Source organism: Myotis lucifugus, unplaced genomic scaffold (assembly GCF_000147115.1).
Source record: "Myotis lucifugus unplaced genomic scaffold, Myoluc2.0 scaffold_11, whole genome shotgun sequence".
Classification (NCBI taxonomy): domain Eukaryota; kingdom Metazoa; phylum Chordata; class Mammalia; order Chiroptera; family Vespertilionidae; genus Myotis; species Myotis lucifugus.
Genome location: NW_005871059.1, coordinates 11,013,187 through 11,033,197, shown reverse-complemented (window position 1 = coordinate 11,033,197; position 20,011 = coordinate 11,013,187). Strand labels below are relative to the sequence as shown.

The following is a 20,011-nucleotide window of genomic DNA, read 5'->3' as shown; positions in this document are numbered from 1 at the left end:
ATCAGTTTCTTTAGTTTTCTGCTTAATGGTCTTCTCCAGCACTGAGGTCAGGGGAGCCGCCTTCCAGACCATAGGCTGCTTCTCAGAGTCGAAAATTTCGCCATAGGCCTCTGCCTAGGACAGGACCTCTGCACCCCCAGGGTGCATAAACACACAGGGCTTCCATCAGGCTCCGCTGATCCCAGGCCAGGAGGCCTCTCGGCTCCGCTGATCTCTGGGCCGGGAGGCCTCTCGGCTCCGCTGATCCCAGGGCGGGAGGCCTCTCGGCTCCGCTGATCCGGGGGCCGGGAGGCCTCTCGACTCCACTGAAACCCGGGCCGGGAGGCCTCTCGGCTCTGCTGATCCCGGGTTGGGAGGCCTCTCGGCTCCGCTGATCCCGGGTTGGGAGGCCTCTCGGCTCTGCTGACCGGGGCCGTGAGGCCTTGTGGCTCTGCTGTTCCCGGGGCAGTGAGGCCTCTCTGCTCTGCGGCTTCAGGGCTGTTTGGCTTCGCTCTACCGCTTGGAGCCTGAATATGCAGATTAACTGCCATCTTTTAGCTTCTATAATTGAAACATTGTATCTTTTGGAGCTGTTGCTTCGGGAGCTCAGAGCCCTGCAGCTGCAGGCGGGAACCTTGGTTTCCTCTATCGCTGGGGCAACCAAGCATCCTGTTCTCAGCTGCCTGGCTGCTGGCCGCCATCTTGGCTGACAGTTAATTTGCATATACTCACTGATTAGCCAATGAAAAGGGTAGCGGTCGTATGCCAATTACCATGTTTCTCTTTTATTAGTGTAGATGCCATTTAACAAAGAAAAATCAACCAAAAAAAATGAGTTCGCGTGTCACCTCTGACACGCGTGTCATAGGTTCGCCATCACTGATTTAGACCATCTCATGAAAAAGGGGCATCAGCACACTTAAACCATCATGGGTGAGAGGGGTCATCTCCACACTTAGCCCATCTCAAGAGAAAGGGGTTACCTCCCACTTGGACCATTATAAGGGAGCGGAGTCATCTCTCACTTAGCCTATCATTCATGGATCATCTCAAGAGAATGGAGCATCTCCAGTCACTCCTGTGCAGTCCTTGGTTTCACTTGAAATCCCAGAGTCAGGGAAGGATGGTTTCCTCAAAACCAGATTAGGGTGCTGCTTCAGAAGGTGGGGAGTGGATGCTGGTCAACCAAATCAACAAATAGCAACAGTGTAGACGTGAGCTTCTTGAGCAAAGGGACAGGTGCTTATGCTTTTTTGTGGCTTCTGCTTCTACAATATGAAAGGCAGATGTTCAATAAATAAATCAACATGATAATGACTTGTTTAAGTTTTATGTAATATTAATATTTTTTCTATTTCTAAGACCTCTAGATGTTCATTTTAGAATACTGAAAAATATTCACAGTATAAAGAAAAAAATTAAAATCACCTGTAATCTCACAACCCAGAGATAACACCACATTTTAGAGTATTTCCCTTCTGCAAAGTGTGGTATTATATCTATCTATCTATCTATCTATCTATCTATAAAAGCCCAGCAACCGGAATGGAGGAACAACTAGAACGACCAGAATGACTGGTGGCTATGATGTGCACTGCGGCAGCCAACTGGCCTGATCTGGGCCCCAATTGGCCCCCTTCCCGGCCGGCCTGGCCCCCGATTGGCCCCCCAACACCCTGATTGGGGGCGGGGCCTGCTGGCCAACTGCCTGCGGGCCCTCTCCCTGGCCGGCCTGGTGGGCCTTCATTGGGGCAGGCCAGCTAGACCCCACTTGTGCACAAATTTGTGCACCAGGCCTCTAGTATCATATATTTGGATTACTATTTACATTTTAACTTTAGCACTTTATGTCATTAATACATCTATGAAAATTGGTATTTTTAATAGTGGTATAATAAATGGCAAAGAACATATATGCATCTCTCATCTATTTTGAGCTATCTAGTTTGTTAGATTTTTTCTTTTATCAGTGAGGAAATGGTCTGACCAGAGGGTTCAGCTTGTGGAGAGCCTGAGAGACTAGCATTCTCTTTCAAGAAGTGGCAATCCTGGAAGCTTGTGAGCTGGGAATGGCAGGGTGAAGTAGAATGGCACAACATTATACTGGAAGGGACCATGCCCTTATTTTAGAAATGTTTTTACTTATATCAGGGACTCATATAGAATGGATTTAGAAAATGGAGGAAAAGAGAAAGGAAGTTAGAGACTGAAACACCAAGTAGTGGAAGGATAGTCTATCCAGCCACCATCCTTCCCTCTATCTTCCCACTTTTCCTTCTAGCCACAGTTTCTGTTACTTTCACAGCCAAACTTCTAAAAGAGTATCTATAGTGGGTGTGTCCACATCCTGTACTCACTCTTCAACTCATTACAATCCGACTTTCTCCTCCATCATTCCACCAACTCTCAGTGAAGAATAACATACACAGACCTCAGTCTCACAGACCATCCTTTCACCCATCTTACAGGACCTCTTGGCCAATCTGAGCATACTGGGCACCCACTTTACCTGGGCCTCCATGACCATGTCCTACCAGTCTTATCATACCTCTTGAGCTGCTCTCTTTTTCCAGCTCCTCTTCCCAGCCTAAGTGAGTTTGCAAGAATTAGCCCTGAGCCCTCGTCTCTTACTCTCAATCCTGCTGGATTGAACACATCCATCCATACCCACAGCGTCAGTTCCGTTTCTGACAATGTGATGCCCATGTTTATATCACCAGCCCACACCTGTGCTCTGATCTCCAAACCCCAATGCAGCTACCTACTCAACATCTCTGCTTGAGGGATGGGCTCCTTATGGCTACTCTGTGACTTCCCTCTCTCTTTCCCCTTCTTCTAGCTCTTCTAGCATTTGTAGAGTTGGGCACCATTGCACATTCCGAATTGAATATAAACCCCTCTCTCTGATGGGGAAAATCAGGACAGTTTGGTTGTTGGGTGTTAGAGCATCAAGTTGTCCTGGACACTGGCCCTGCTGGGCTGTGCTGACCTGTGTAGCCTTTGAGCTGCTCCCTGCCCCTGAAGCTTAGGACTTCGTTTTCTTGTTGTCCTATCTCATCTTAAGGACTGACATTCCTTTCATTTCCTCCCTTGGCCACAGCATCACTGACCCTACTGCTTCCATCTTTCTGTTTTGTGGATTGCCTTGCTTATACCAATGTTTTGTCCCGTTGGCCACCATAGGCCCAGCTCCTATCAGCATGCTTTCACCTGTTCTTACTCCTGAGTCTCAGGGATACATTTGGTGTCCATTATTCCCTCTGCTCTCTTAGCAAGGTTGGGAGATATGTTTCTCCTTCCCCAATGAAAATGGCTCAAATTGACTGGGCTTGCTCGCTCTAAGCAGTGAAGAGAGCATCAACACAGTTTGAGCTAGAAAACAGAAGGCAAGTTGGAGCTATCGAAATAGAACCGTTTTTTGTTTTTTTCTTGGGAGAGAATAGTGACTTTTTCATTATTTCTACAACTGGAGGCAGCAATAGTGCGAGTAATTCACAACAATGGTAAATAAAGTATTGAACATCCAAGTTGAATTCATGAGATTTGGGGTGAGCCTCCCAATCAGTATTTCTAATTATAGTGTGATTTAAAAAGGTTTAATCCACCATGTCATAAATGTGTGCAGGAATAATGAGATACTACATAAAATGCTTTGTGAACTTGAAAGTCTCTTATGTATAAGTTATTGAAGAGTATTAAAACCATAGTTTCAAGGAAACAACTTTTCTTTCTCCGTCTCTATTGTAAGAATATAGAATTCTAGTCTGTTGTAACTAGATTAAATTGGCATTCTGATTCAGGTTAGGAATTGAATTATTCATTCTATGTCTCTATAGGGAAATACGTCTCTGGGGCTTTTAGGGGAGGAGTATTTTTAAATATGGACGATTTGCAGTCAGAGAATTGAGTATTGACTACTTTATAATTATAGAAATTTCTGGGGGGAAAAGAAACTAACAGTGAAATTATGACCTTAACCAATAAAGAAATTAAAGATAAAAAAGAAATTATGTACAATGCAGATTCTAACTTTGTACATATTTATTTTTAACTGTAATTTTCCTTTTGCAGAAACCCTGGGTGGTGTGGATACCGTTGTCAGGATCCCTCCACACTTGCTGAGGTAAGGAGACTGGAATTGTATAACATAACAATTGCCCACCGTGTTTTCCTGAAAACCCAGGTAACCTCGTGGGTTTGTAGGATGATACTTGTTGACTGCTGGCTTTTTTGCGTGCATGGACTGGGATATTTCATGAGGCTGGCGTGATAAGAATGGATTGCACTGATTTCCACCTGTCTGTGGAGTAAGGGAAATCTCAAGCCAAAGGAACAAGCTATGGAAGTCAAAGATGAGAGAATAATGGCCGAGGGCAGGAATGACTATAACCGAAGTGAGGATGTGGACAATGGATAGTATCTTCTACTGTGGATTAGGAAATGGCGCCCCTCTTTGGCGGGCGGGGGTGGGAGGGGATAGGCCTACACACCATGTGGGTTGGATTCAAGCTGTCACTGGCTCCTTGGCTGGACACCATCTCACAAACTGCAGCCACAGGCAGCAGCCCTGAGACAGTGAACCTCTCTCTACCTTCCTCACTGCCCTCATTTTTGTAATTTCCTCTCATCGCCAGAAATGCATGCCCTTTGGGGAAAATTTGGAAAGAACAAATAACAAAGTAGTTCATATTTACACAGCCTGAGGAGAACCACTGAAAACAGTTTAATGCATTTCTTAATAGGCGTTTTTCCCCCCATACACATATCTTTACAAATTCATGTGAATTTTTATTTACAAATTTGTTTCCTGCTTGTTTTTTTATTTTTAGTCAACATCACGTGAAGGACATTTTCTAATGTCAGTATATGTTCTTTAAATTAAAATATTGCATATTCTTCCATTATATGGCTGTTGTAAATTAATTGTGTAGTTGCTTTCTTCGTATTGGACACTTGGATTGTTTCCAGATTTTCTTTGAGATTATTAAAAATATTGAATTGTTGAGTATAATTTCTGTATTTTCAGGACACTATGATTTATTAGGTATTTTCTCTCTTTTCAAGGAGATTGAACAAGATTTATGTTTCTGTCTTTTTAAAAAATTTATTATGTCTCGCGTTGATCTGCTATTGGCTGATCTATTATAAGGGAATTTATGTGTTAAAACTGAGTACATTTTTGTGTGCATAATGCTTCTAAATGGACAGGCGTCTGGCAGTATTTGTGCTTGGAGGCGGGGAGTGTCCGCCGGATGTTTGTGCTCACGGGAGAATGACTCTCCAAGACACAAAGTGTGAGTAGTTTAGGGAGATGACTTCTGGTCCCCAACTCCTAGAGGCAACCTTTCTTAAAACTGATTTGCTTCCCAGTTGATTTTGCCACATCTTCTTTTCCATCTCACCTCTTACAGTCACCCTTCCCCTGCTTGACGAAGGAGAGACACAGCTGTTACCCATCCCATCCTGAATCTGAGGTGTGTTGTCCGGGGGGACAAACTCTCTTCCCACCAACAAAGGACTATGAAACTATTAGTGTTTGTGTTGGGAAAGGGGGTGGGTATAATGACCAGGGCACACATTTTTCAGGGTAGTTTTTACTTCTTGGCCTTCAGCAAAATTGAAGAAGGACTTAATCTTGTCACAAGATAATAGGTAAAAATATTTTTTGATAGTCTCCATTCAGTTTTTATTTATGTAAACAAGGTTTTATACTGCTTATATCTATAAAAGTGGGGGTGAAGGTACGAAATTGATGGTAAACCCAACCTTATTATAGCAATAAGGAATATTTATCCACAGGTGTGTAAATTAATTGAGGAGAACAATATACTAGCAATATTCATTTCTTTTTTTCAATTTTTTATTTATTGATTTTAGTGAGAGAGAGAGAGGAAGGGAGATATATCTATATGTCTATATCCATATCTAGAGAAACAAATGCATTTCTAATAAAATTATACTTTCTTTGCTAACTACATTAACATTTCTAATAAGTAATTATTAATATTTTTGGATCAGTTGTGAGCATTAGGAATGATAGCTGAAACCAGAAGAAAATTGAACACTTTTGGCTTTATGGAAATTTTTTAAAAATCACTCTATACATATTTTTTTGTTATAGAGAAATATAACGGGAAGATAAATGAAAGTCTCTTAAGCATTAAAACATAATCTTGAGAAAACATTCTGTGGGGAAGAGGAATGGAAATACAAGTTCGAGGAGAAAAGAGAACAATGCAGCTTTTTTGCTGTTTGTTCATGTATTTTTGGAGAGTTTATTCATGTATTTTTTGATGGATAAAGATGGTTTTCAAATGGGTGTGGTATTTAGATTTCATTACATTAAATAATTGCTTTGGTTTAATTAAAATTTTTAATAATTTTAATATGCCAGAATTACAGCCTTTGCAATTAATTAAAATTATAATTAAAATTTTAAATGGTAATTTAAAATGTGTGAAAACCAAAATGTTAACATCTTCTTAAAGGCTACAAGAGCAAAAATGTTTCATGACACTGCTCTGTAGCTTGTTTCCCAGTCCTTAAAGAGTTGTCGAACGTACAGCGATTCTTCTGGTCCATTGGGTAGGACTGTTCATCAGGAGACAACTGGCATTTCCCAACTCTTGGTGTATGTGTGTGACCAGATGAGTTGGATAAAAAAACAGTCTTAATGGGCCTACGGACGTATGTTTGGTCCCCTATTTAGACATTTAACTTTACTTTAGTCCATAGTCTTACAATATACTCCAAAGCTTGCTAGCTGTCTTATACAACCCATAGGAGGGAGGCAGAAAATTGGTTGGAAGGATGCAGATGAGAAACTGTAGATGAAAATATACAGGTGTCTTTCCATATCTTCACCATTAGCAGAAATTTAATTCAGAGTTTTTATTCTATGATAAAGAGCTGGTGATGTCATCCTTGTATATAAAGGCCTGTGTATTATTGTATTCCAGGTGTGCAATGAGCTCTGTCGAGCATTTGTATAAGAGCATGGAGCCATATGAACGAGTCAGCAGATGTGAGCCTGCACTCAGAGACTTTGTGTTGTGAGGGAGGAGAATGAAACATATATAGCTGGAAAGCAGTGTTATAAGGTTGCAGGTGTAAGTTTATTGTAGAATTTTATCCATTTAAGGAGGTCTCAGTTGGACTGACTTGAAATAGTTTGGAGCCTTTTAAATCCTCATTTAGTTATTGAATCAATAACTTTATTATTTCACTTTATTATCAGGAAAGCGACACAGGAAATATACTGTAATGGGCTTTTCTCCTTCTGTTGTAAATCTGTCCTTTGATTCCTCTTCCCGGCGCTTTTAAGCCCAGAGAGTGCTTACTCTGTCCAGTCATTATGTTGTTGTTTTTTAAAATTAAATTTATTGGGCAGTTATTATGTTTAACATGCCATCTTCTTACTATTTGAGCACCTGCTCAAAAAATCTAGTCACTGTAAATATTTGCTCATGAGGAATTATTTGGATATATCAATTATTAAAAAAATTTCTTCAATTATATTTAGTATATGAGAAAGAAACCAAATTCATAGACTATTTCTTGTGTTCTCCGGATTTTACATTCAGATTGTTTCTATTTCTGTTGCGTAATCATCTAGAAGTGATTATTTACAGATTTTGTTGTTACAGGTTTTGGAAAGGGCTATAGGAAATAATTCAGATCACAAATACTTTTGCTGTGCAGTTTTTCTTATTGTTTTTTTTTTGCCATTGATTGATTACTTTTCATGTTAAATTAACATTCTGATAAATAATTACTGAGACTGTTTTGATCAGTTGTGTCCAAGGAGAATGTGGAGTAGCCTTTAGCAGTGGGGATGTTAAGATCCATGTTAGAAATCAAGGGGTCCTGAAGGTCTAGTTTCTCTTTTTCTTCTCCCTACTGCTATAGACCACAAAGAGTATTCCTCTCGCCCTTTAACATAGTGTAAGTGACAATGCTATACTATTTCCTAACTTACATAGGAAGTTAGGAAACAGTATAGCTGCTTCTGTGTGCTATCTGCCAGCCTGTAAGCCAGCCCTAATGGTTTTCATGTTCTATTCCCTTTGATAAGGAAGACCTACAATTAGTTCTCAATTATAAAGCTTCTCCTTGTTAGCAGCCCCTGACCTAAAAGTACTTTTAAATGATGCAGTCAATTAAAGATGCGCATAACCCACCCAAGCTAGGATGTAGGGGATATTGGGCTTGAGTGATAGTCTGTGATGTGAGCAAGGTGATTAGTGTTCAAAAACCAGCCACTTATCCTTCCTTTATGACAAGTAGTTGGTGTCTTTATTTTATAGCACTTGGATGGCTGTAAGTGGAAGTGTTAGTTAGAAGGAAACATAACTCCATTTGGAAAAAGTATAGCAATCCAATCATGAGTTTCCTTTCTTAGGCCTCTTCCTTCCTCTTGAATGGAATGAAGGTAGGAATTCTGATGTGCTGGTTATTTTGTGCATGGTTTTCATAATTAAACTGTGCCTTGAAGGCAATATAGGCCTGGGCTTTCTGCTTTCATTGCAAACTAGGCCTCTGAGATTTTGTTTGTATTGATGGGTTATAAAAATGGATACCAGGAGATGGATAGAGACCTGAGCATATTGATTCATGCTGTAAATGGCTCAGTGTGATGTTGGTGTATCTCTTTTTCACCATCTAGGACTTTTCTCCTGGGAAAGGCATGGTGCAAAGACTAGCATCGTATTTAGTTGCTTTTGGGTGTCTTTGTTTATTCAGTATTTTATATTTTTATTTTTACTGCATATGTATGTGTAGTTGAACTGTGTATCAGTTAGTAGCATGATGTAACTACACAACACCTGCTATAATATCTTTTTCAAGTTAAGGCCAATAAATTTGACGTAAGAGATCTCCCTTGACCTCTTTACCTATTCTAAAGCGCACTCTGTTAATATGATGCGTCTTAGCATGTGCAATAGCCTGATGATTCACATTTTCCCAACTAGGACACATGAGAACATGAGCTTCCATTTTTTAAACCTTTACTATGTGCCAGAGACTCTCTTAGATGCTGTACATCAGCGGTTCTCAACCTGTGGGTCGCAACCCCTTTGGCGGTCGAACGACCCTTTCACAGAGGTCGCCTAAGACCATTCTGCATATCAGATATTTACATTACGATTCATAACAGTAGCCACATTACAGTTATGAAGTAGCAATGAAAATAATTTTATGGTTGGCTCACAACATGAGGAACTGTATTTAAAGGGCCAGAAGGTTGAGAACCACTGCTATACATGCTGGTCTCCATCCTGACAGCACTTCTGTGAGGCTGGGAAACACTGAGGCTCGGAGAGACCCCTCAAGCCAACCTGGGATAGAGTCAGAACTGTGGACTCCGAAGTCCCTTCTTAACCTGTAAAGGAGTATCACCGTTCCCAATACAAATTTAACACAGAAGTTTATTTTTTCTTACTTGTAATTTATGTGCAAAACCAATATAATATAAAGCTAAATTTCATGCAGTAAGCTATTTGATGAAAGCACCATTATTAAAAAGAATTCTTGAGAAATCTGCTATGTTTAGCCACTGCTGATTCACAAGTGCAACTTACTAATGTAGGAATGTGGATAAGATCACCTTGTGTTGGAATAACTTTAAATGCAATTTCCAGGGAGCCAGAGCTTTTAAAAGGTGTGTCCTGTATTCAGATTTAGGGGAGAGCCATGAATTAGTAGAGCTATCGAGATTAGTGTGCACACATGACTTTGCCAAGACATGACCTAAATGGACTTTTCCTGTCTGTGCAGCAGAAGGAGACCTTAAGATAAAAGAGACACTAGCCTAGAATTGATGTGAATACCCAGTGGGGAAGCCTGAGCAATTACGTAATTAAATAACGAACTCTTTCCTCTCTAAGCTTATGACTGAGGGAAAAGGCTAAGGAACAGCTAACGTTAGGGAGGGTTAAGATGAGCGAACCGGCAGAATTATCAAGAGAAGATTTTGTGCAGGCCTCATTTTTAGGCCTAAACTGTAGGAATGCATCTAGAATAGATCATATTCTGAGTAGGAGGAAACCTGCTCTAATTCTTAATTTAATGAAGTCCAAAGAGAACTGTTGTATTTCAAAGATTTTTTATCACTTCCCCCCCACTCCTCCCCTGAAACTAACTTCCTCATATGCTTGCTTTATTTTGTAAACACCATTTTGTTTTTCTGTATTTACCAGCTGGGAGGAAAATCCTTTAAAGACAAAAGGGGTTTTGTATGCTAATTTCAGGGACCGTTGGTAGAGAAGAAACCAAGAAAATGTTCAGCTGTGCATGGGTTGTGGCTGAAAGGGCCGAGAGAGGGGGCTGGACAGAGAGTCACCCCCCAAGATTGAGCTGTGGGAGGACTGCTCTGTGATCCCACAGGATCTTAACTCCAACTCTGAACTAAGCCTGGATATGGAAAACAGAGCCAGTAACATGACATTGCTGAAAAGGGGGAGGTAGGCACTCATGCATTTCAGAGATAGTAAAAATATAGATGTAATTTAGAGCCAATAGGATATTTGATTATGAAAGAAAATGATTGTTAGTTTAAGGTGTGTGTGCCCAAGCATACAGTACAGTGGATGCCTTTATAAATATTTGTTCGTGATGATTGCCTTGAATGTCGGCCTCTTGAATACTCAGTCTTGAATGTCGACATCTCCATTGGAGACGTCTGCAGGGGGACCTGGGCTCTCATGGAGGAGGCAGTGGCAAGTGGGGACACAAGTGAGGTCCTAGATTTGGAGTTGGAATTGGAGCCAAGCAAGCAGCATTCTTTGTACTGGGCACACAGGGGGGAACAAGACACAAACTCCCCTTCAAGAGCTACCATTTGCTGGGGGAAGTAAACAGATAATTGAAATACACTAAGTCCTGCTTCTCCCATGTATGAACGTTGGGCTCTGAGCTACTCATTTTGCTTGTCAGCTTCTATAAATGGAGATGAGCACTGGTGAGGTGCCTCTGTTTCCCCAATGTGATCATTGATGGACCAGAAGATGCAGAGGAGATAGATCTAGAGCAGTGGTTCTCAACCTGTGGGTCGCCAACCTATGGGTCGCGACCCCTTTGGGGGTCAAACGACCCTTTCACAGGAGTCGCCTAAGACCATCGGAAAACACATATATAATTACATATTGTTTTTGTGATTAATCACTATGCTTTAATTATGTTCAATTTGTAACAATGAAAATACATCCTACATATCAGATATTTACATTATGATTCATAACAGTAGCAAAATTACAGTTATGAAGTAGCAACGAAAATAATTTTATTTTGTGGGGGTCACTACAACATGAGGAACTGTATTAAAGGGTTGCGGCATTAGGAAGGTTGAGAACCACTGACTTAGCATAATACCCTCAAGCCTCATCCATGTTGTCATAAATGGCAAGATCTCCATATATATATATATAATGTGATATTGTGATTTATAGTAAGAAATATATATATTTGGTCTTTGTTCCCATTGCTGACACAGAGCCCCTGAAACTCTAGGAATTTTCTAAGTGATGAGAGCTGAGAAGGTGTCTTGTATTATATTAATGATGTGACACCTGGAAAGCTGATTGGATAGGGGCTGAGTCAGTGGAGCCAACCCTGTGATTAGAGGGCAGGGACCCCTCACCTGGGGAGGAAGAGGTGTTGGCGTTGTAGCCAATGATTTAATCAGTCTACCTGTGTAATGAAGCCTCCATTAACCCGAAAGAACAGAGTTTGGGGAGTTCCTGGGTTGGTAAACTTGTGCAGTGCTGGGAGGGTGGCCGCCTGGAGAGGGCATGGAAGTTTCATGCCACCTTCCCACAGGTCTTGCCCTGTGCTTCTCGTCCACCTGGCTGTTCCCAAGTTACATCCTTTTGTAATAAACCAGTAATCTAGTAAGTAAAGCATTTTTCTGAGTTCTGTGAGCCGCTATAGCAAATTAACCTAAGGAGAGGTGTCATTGGAACCTCCACTTCATATGTAGCCAATAGGCTAAGCAAGTGATCAATAGATAACCTGGGCTTGGGAGTCTAGTCCAGGGGTGGGCAAACTTTTTGACTCGAGGGCCACAATGGGTTCTTAAACTGGACTGGAGGGCCGGAACAAAAGCATGGATGGAGTGTTTGTGTGAACTAATATAAATTCAAAGTAAACATCATTACATAAAAGGGTACGGTCTTTTTTTTTTTATTTTTTTTTTTTAGTTTTATTCATTTCAAGCCCACGGCTGGGTCTGAAATGGTGGTCAGAGACAGTCTTCTGGAACCGAGCCCTTAACCTGTGCAATCTGATGCTACCTCCAGGGAGATAGCGTTTGAGCTGAATTGTAGGGCACTGAGCTGGTGTTGGGGAATTGCTGGTTGGTAGTGGGGAGCCCATACCCCACTTTGGAATCGGGTGCACAACCCCTTTAATCACGCATTTTCTTTACCTATCTATGTATTGGTCCCTTTAATGCAGCAGTTCTCAGACATTTGGCTCTCAAGGCCTTTTACACTTTTAAAAATTACTAAGGATTTCAGAGAGCTTTACATTGTTTAAATTATTGTTACCATATTAGATGTTAAAATAGAAAATACTAATAGTTATTAATTTATTAAAACCAATAAGCTTATTGCATGTTCATATAAATGACTTTTTAATGAAAAGTAACTACTTTCAAAACAAAAAGACTTAGAATTTTACTGTGTTTTTTTGTTGTTGTTTGTTTTTTCAAATCTCTATGATGTGGCTTAATAGGAAACAGCTGGGTTCTCAGCTCTGCTTCCCCATCAGTCCCCTACAGTCTGCTGCTTTGGTTGAAGTAGGTAGGGAACATCCAGCCTCGATAGATTCAGTGGTTTAAAATGGGAAGGGGATTTTAATTGCCTTTTGAAATAGTTGTGGGTATTCTTTTTAAATAAACTCCACTGTCTGCTCCTGAGAGATTGAGAATGAAAATAGTTTTGACTTCATGGGTCTCAGGTATTTAGGTTATACTTTGAGAACCATTTCTTAAATGCCAGAATCTTAAGAGTCAGCAGGTCTTCCTCTCTAACCTGATAACAGGAGCAGCCCTCAGCCCTGCCTTCTCCGGGCCTTGCCTTGGGCTCCCAAATCCTAAGGCCCACACAGTAGTCAGGCTGCTATGCTGAAATGGAGGTGGCTCTCCATTCTCCCGGTTGCAGGCCTATGGAACTGGGTCATGTTATGCTTCAACCACCCCCTCGCTATGGAAATAGCCCTATAATAGTCCTGCAAATAATGTACTTCTTACTGGGATCCTATGAACATTACTAAGATACCACATAATGGTGATGGTACTTTGCAGAACGTGCAACAAATCATAAGAGAAATGTCACTGATCAAATAGCTGTTCTGGTACTTTGCATTGTGATTGAGGGTTGTTTTTTACCCCCCTCAGTGTTGAGTTTCAGAGTGTGAGTTTACATAGGAGAAAGGTTCTGAGAACTAAGGAGCAGAGAAGAATCTGGATTTAAGAGTGTTATTTGTGATTCCTAGGAATACAGAGAGGCCTGATTGGTCCTTGGGAATCAAACAAATGAGCCTGAGCAGCAGGGTCTGGAACACTTCAAGGTGGCAGTTCTAAAGGTTCTTTAAATAAATGCTGGCATCTGAAAGGAGGGAACCGAAATCGAATGTCGCTATGTCAGGGGATTCTTCCATTTTCACTTACAGACTCAACACTTTTCTCTAGCTGGCCTGTTTTTAACACTTTTGTTTTGTCGTTAACCAGAGTGCAGGGGTTTTCCTTGAGTTTAGGAGGTAATTGTTGGTATTTGTAAATGTTTTGGACCTTTGATCATTTTTGTCTAGAACAGAAACCTTTGGTTTCCTGCTCAACATCCAACCACCCATAACCCTAACAGGACCTACTGGGTATCAGCATCTGCCTTTATTATCAACCCGGAGCTTCAGGGGGCGCTGCCCCATTGCAGGCGTAGCTGTCTGGCTTGGGCTTATCCTGCATCAGGCCTATGTTTCTGAATGGAATGTGAGAGGGATGCTTTCCCAGTTTGTGCAGGGGAAGTTCTCCTTCCTTTGAAACTTAACACATTCAAATAATGGTTAGAGGGGCGACAACTATTTTGTAGCTGTGAGGGGAGCCAGCCAGGGAGTAGTGCTGACACCAGTAATGTTGGGTCAGCAGAACGATGGAAAGGACCTGGGTTCTTGGCCTAAACCTGGAGCCAGCCTGCCTCTGTGTTTAAGCCTCTTAGGGGAGTTGGATTTCCTGTCCCTGGCAGCTGAAAGCACCCTCACTGATGTGCTCTCCCGAAAGGAATCCACGTGAGTCCTCAGGGTCTCGGGGAGGGAGGGTAGCCCAGGTGAATGTGGCAGCCAAACAAGCCTGAAGATTTATTGATGGGGTCCTATGCCTCTTGTCTGGCTGTCGTTTGGCCCTTTCATTGTCTTTGTTTCTTCTGCAGGATAAGGATAAGGGAATTCTGCATTAAGTATTTGGTAACTCTCAGTGAAATAAGAAGAGAGGAGAGCTGAGACATCTGTGGCATTCACAAGGTGTGGGCTCCTGGAAATGGGGCTTTGGCATTCTCTCCCACACCCTGGGCACACAGGTGCATGTTGTGGCCTTGTCCTGCTGCCATAAATAACTGATTGACCTGCAACTCTAAACTCCATCGTCCTTATGCCCAGGGCCCCTGGTGTAATACGCCTGATCCTTAGTAGCGAGGGCTACCAAATATAGAGCATTGATCTGTGCCAGGAATTTTACTAATGACTTCATCCATAGTCTTATTAAATTTTACAATAAGTGCAATAGGGTACTAACATAATTTATATTTTAATGATAAGAAAACTGAGGCCGGAGTGATAAAAATCATTTGCTTAAAGTTACACGGCTAATCTATGATAGAATTTCAAACACAGATCTGAGTTGTTTTTGACGAATATATTCTGTGTCTTTAATGCATATTTGCTGAATACCCACCTGTCTTTTACATGTGTTAGAATGGGAATTATTGTTGTCCCTATTCCTTCATTTCAGCTTTCACCTTTGGGAAATGTATTGGGGCAGAAGGCACATAGGTCATTACTTGAATGTTGGTTCTTTTCTAGAAATAAGATTTAACATGGTGAATAGGTTATGAATGCATCCAGCTGTAAGTTACAGAGAGCCTAATAGTGGTTTAAACAAGATAAGGCTTAATGTTCTCATTAGTAGGCAGTCAGGAGGTAGGCACTGGTATGTCCAGGATTCTGTTAGCCTTCCGTTATTTTTGACTCTTCCTACCACATAATGGCTGTTTCAGCTCCAGTCATCACATCCCCATTCAAGACAGGAGGCAGAAAGACAAAAGGCAGAAGGGCAGTGCCCCCTAAACAAATCTGGTCCCTTTTATCAGGAAAGCAAATGTTTTTCGAGAGCCACAAGAGAGGCTGGAAAAGCAGGAAACAGGATTGTCGGGAAAGACTTAGACCAATCTTGATCTATCCCTTGAGGCTGCCCACACTATTGTGAATGTTCTCCCACATCCCGTGTGGTTCAGGGTTCAGGATCTGGAAGAGGGGCTGCATGCAAATGAAAGAGACGAGACAAGAAATAATTTGGAAATATTGGGGACCAGGCGGGCAAGCCCAACTCAAGGGGAAGGACTTCCACTGGTGCCCAAGCCTCGCCAACCTTTTATTCAACTTTGGATACACATCTAGCTCTTAGGCAGGTAATTGCAGTAACAGACAGACTATCTTAAAGGTCAGTAAATATTAGAAGGATTTACTCTGAGACTATTTGATCAGGAAATAGCTTGAGCCCCCATTGTCTGGACTAGACAATCGGTGCTTAACTCTGGCCCTTGCATGGGTTCAAGGTTCACCAGCATTCCGGGATCCTTGTTTGCACTTCTCTGCTAGTGAAGACAATGAGCGGCTTCCTGCACACTATCAGCTAAAACAAAGCTGGAATCTAGTTGCTACTAAGAAGGCTGCTAAGACTGCTAGCCACCCATTTCAAAGTAGAGGCTGTTAGAATTCGAAGAGGTGCTAGAGAGACCCCCATCCTGTAGGGAAGACAGCTGAGACTTCTGGAGACCACAAGCATCTGAGCCAGGACAAGAGAAGAGGGCTCATCCCCTCAGACTCTACTGCTCTTCTCACTGCACATCCCTCATATTTCTATAAACTGCTTGCTTTTGAAGCTCTTTAATATGCCTACTCAGTCTATCCTGCCCATCCTTTCAAGTATCTAGGGAAAATAGAAGCTTCCTAGTATCTTGTGAGTAGAAACTACACTCCAGAGAGCGCTAAGTAACTTACATGCCCAGGGTTGCACCCTTTATTTGTTGGCCAAGACGAAACCACAGACCTCTAAGTTGGGCCAGAGTTCTCTTAATAGACCCAGTGCCGTCTGTGACACCGTGATCTTCCCTTATTGCTGTCACACTTACCCAGAGTGGGCGTCTCCATGCTCAGGCGCCCTGAGCTTTCAGTTGGGCAGGCCCAGCCGCCTTGGCACCCAGCAAGGGTGGCTCTGGATTTCCAGGGATGACTGGGTAGAGCCCAGCCTGCATCGGGATGTTGGGTCCCTCTGTGTCTCCAAAGAGAGAGAGGACAGCAACCTAAAGTGGCTGTGAATAGTGGGGATGAGTAAGCCCCCATAAACTTGAGTACATTCATTTCCCATGTTGCTTTGACCAAGTCTCTGTCATTCAGCCTCAGTGTTCCTGGTCATCTTGATCCCGCACAGTGTGTTCCTGCCTTCCCAGGCTGGAACTGAGAGTGCTCGGTGCTTTCTCACACATTGGGAAAAACACCCGGATGTGAATAGGGTGTCGCGTCACCCTGGAAACAAGGCATCTGTGTAGCCGAAAGAGTGTTTAGGTGACAGTCAATACTCCATTTTCTGCAGTATAAGAATCTCTCCCATGGATGTTAAGATAGAAAAAGAGTGGGTTTTCCTTTTTTTTACCCTGTAGAGGGAGAGACAGTTTTCTTTATCTCTAGAAGTATCTGTGTAGTGGGGTTTTACTGATAAAGATAATTATAGCAGAATTATAATTACAGTGTTACAAATGCTTGAATACTTGATACCTTTATTGACAAATTTCCCTTTCTTCCAAGTGAACATTTTCATCAGCCTCCAGGATCTTAGCTTGTCGTCACTGATTTTTGTGGGCACCCACACATGTACTTTTGCAAACTCCTGAAGTCTCTGGATTCAGGCCATTTACAACCAAGCCTGTTGCAAAATGGCTGTGTTGCATTTACTCTTTCATAAACACACACACACACACACACACACACACACACACACACACACTAGTGGCCCAGTGCACAAATTCGTGCACATTGAAAGGAAATTAATTAGAAGAAATATTTTAATATCGCTATTTGCCCTTTCTCTATAATAGAAGTGCCAACCAAATTCACGATCGACAATGACAGATTGAAACACACGCATGTGATTGGCGCCACAGAGAGCTTTATATATATAGATAAAATGGCTTAATTAGACCTGCTTTCTGATTTAGGTAACCTTTTTCCAGCCCAGTGAAGCACCCCAACTTCTCTTTCAGGTAATTGTCAGTAACACAGCAGTAAATATCAACATGAAGCAGATTATTATTGTAGATTAGGCAGGGAGAACAAAGGGTAAAATATTTAACTGCAGCAGTGTTTGAATTATGTTCTGCGCAGTGAGAAAACCAGAAGTCATTTTCAAAGTCTGCCATTTCTTACTTCTTTTCAGTTGGGTCAAGTTTCTAAGTTTTTTAAATCTTCATTTTCTGGCTAATGAAAATAGGATTCCACCAAGTCTCCTATCTACCTACTCCAGGACTTCTGTGAGGATCAAATGAGATAAGGCCTGAAAACGTTTCACAGACATTTGGTTAAAGTGTAAAATGTTTCCACCTGGCTATAGAGTAAATCGTGTTCCTGGGCTGAAGAAACTGCAAGGAGGCTAGTCGCTAGGGAGAGGAAGCCGGGTGTTGCTATGTGAATTCATTACCTGGTGCCCACAGCAACCGTTTCTGGGCTGGGCAGTGGGCCGCATTTTGCACAATGGGATCTCGGCAGCGTTGGCTGCCATTTGGTGGGGTGTTGTTCCGGGGTGGTGGCAGGGCCTGTGTCCCACTTGGGGGAAGCCAAGTGTTGCTTTGTGGGCGCCAGGTCCATGGTGCTGTTTTTCTGTAAATGGCCAGTGTGCATCACAACAACTCCTGCATTGAGTGTCTGCCCCCTGGTGGTCAGTGCATGTCATAGTGACCGGTTGGACGGTTGGACACTTAGCATATTAGCCATATATTAGAGAGAAGGGAGAGAGAGGTAGAAACATCAGTCATGAGAGAGAATCATTGATTGGCTGCCTCCTGCAGGTCCCACACTAGGGATCAAGCCTGCAACCTGGGCATGTGCCTTGACCTGGAATTGAACCATGACTTCCTGGTTCATAGGTTAATGCTCAACCACTGAGCTACGCTGGCCGGGTGCATTTGCTTTTTGTAGTCTCGGATGGATATGAATGCAGAGAATAATAACATCGGGCCGATTTATGATAACACCCATGAGACGGAGGATCTGCCCTTCTGGTCAAATCTCTCAGGCCTTTGCTGTCCCATTTCATGCCCTGGACTGGATTGTTGTCAGGCAGCTTTTACTGTTTGAATTTTACTATCTTTTAGTCTTTAATCATCCCACGAAGTGTCTAAGAGAATAGTCCTCAACTGTTTTTTCTCTTTGGTGCATAAAAAACACTGGACATATTGTTTTCCAGTCCATGTTTCATTTAGGAGTGTCATGTGGTTTTATGTATGGATTTGATATTACCTCCAGTGGAATAAAGCAGCCTGTTGCTGATGTATTGTGACAAGTACAACTGCCTTCAGGGTGGCTGGGTTCTGAGGCAGTTTAAAACAGGCTGAAGGGTAACTAGTGCTCAGTCACAAATCCAACCTTCCAAACTCAACTTCTCCTGAGAAACAGTCTTCTCTTCACACCAGATAGTACCAGACCTGAGGTGATTGAGTAGCAGATTAATGTAGATCTTATTCATCTGACTCTTCAGGCTGGCAGAGAGAAATTCAGATTCTGTAATATGTTTAAAGCAGACAGCACATAAGGAACGAAGCAACCTTTTTGGCTTTCACCCAAGGCGTGTTTTTAAAATGTGCTTCAAGTGCAGAATCTATTGGGATACTCAGTCATTGAAACACCACAAATGTATTTCTGCTGGGAAAAGTTGCTGTTTATGGGGAAATAAAATTTTACATCATTGTTGTCTATCTGATGAATACTGCCAAAATGAATTGCTTAAGGGGAGTGATCTCTATACATGGATGCCTGAAAGTGATTTTCGATGCCCCTGGAGAAAGAATTGCTGAGTTCTTGACAGAGGACAGAGGATAGATACTGAAACTTGACTATAAACAGGGTTCTTCTCTCCCTCAGCCTTATTGAGTTGTAATTGACAAAGAAAATTATACATATTTAAGGTGTACAGTGTGATGATTTGATATATATACACATTGTAAAATGATTTCCACCAGTAACTTAACACATCCATTACCTCACATAGATTTTTTTTCATGTGTGGTGAGAACACTTAAGATCTATTCCCTTAGCAAATTTTAAGTATACAATACAGTATTACTAACTGTAGTCACCATGCTATAAAATGCATTCCCATGACTTATTCTGATAACTGAAAGGTTGTACTAAGAGTTACCAGCCTCTGGCAACCATTATTCTACTCTCTCTGTGTTTTTTACTTTTTTAGATTCCACATATGAGTGAGATTATGCAGTATTTGTCTTTCTGCCTCTGGCTTATTTCATTTAGCATAATGTTTTCTGGGTTCTTCAATGTTGTTGCAAGTGATGGCTGAATAATATTGCATTGTAAATCTACCTATCAACTAGATAGGGAGATAGATAGATAGATAGGTAGATAGATAGATAGATATCACATTTTCTTTGCCCATTCATCTTTTAATGGGCACTTAGTTGTTTCCATAACTTGGCTATTGTAAATAATGCTGTGATAAACATGGGAATATAGATACTTTTTTGAGATACTGCTT

The 20,011-nt window shown here is 41.8% G+C and overlaps 1 protein-coding gene across 1 annotated transcript in view; it reads left to right on the top strand.

The window, feature by feature from the left end:
* ARFGEF3 (ARFGEF family member 3) overlaps positions 1–20,011 on the top strand; it is a 126,627-nt gene that overhangs the window by 3,436 nt on the left and 103,180 nt on the right. The window contains exon 2 of the mRNA XM_006084420.3: positions 4,051–4,102. Within this exon, the coding sequence (XP_006084482.1) occupies positions 4,051–4,102 (52 nt within the window). The remainder of the gene's footprint in view (positions 1–4,050; positions 4,103–20,011) is intronic.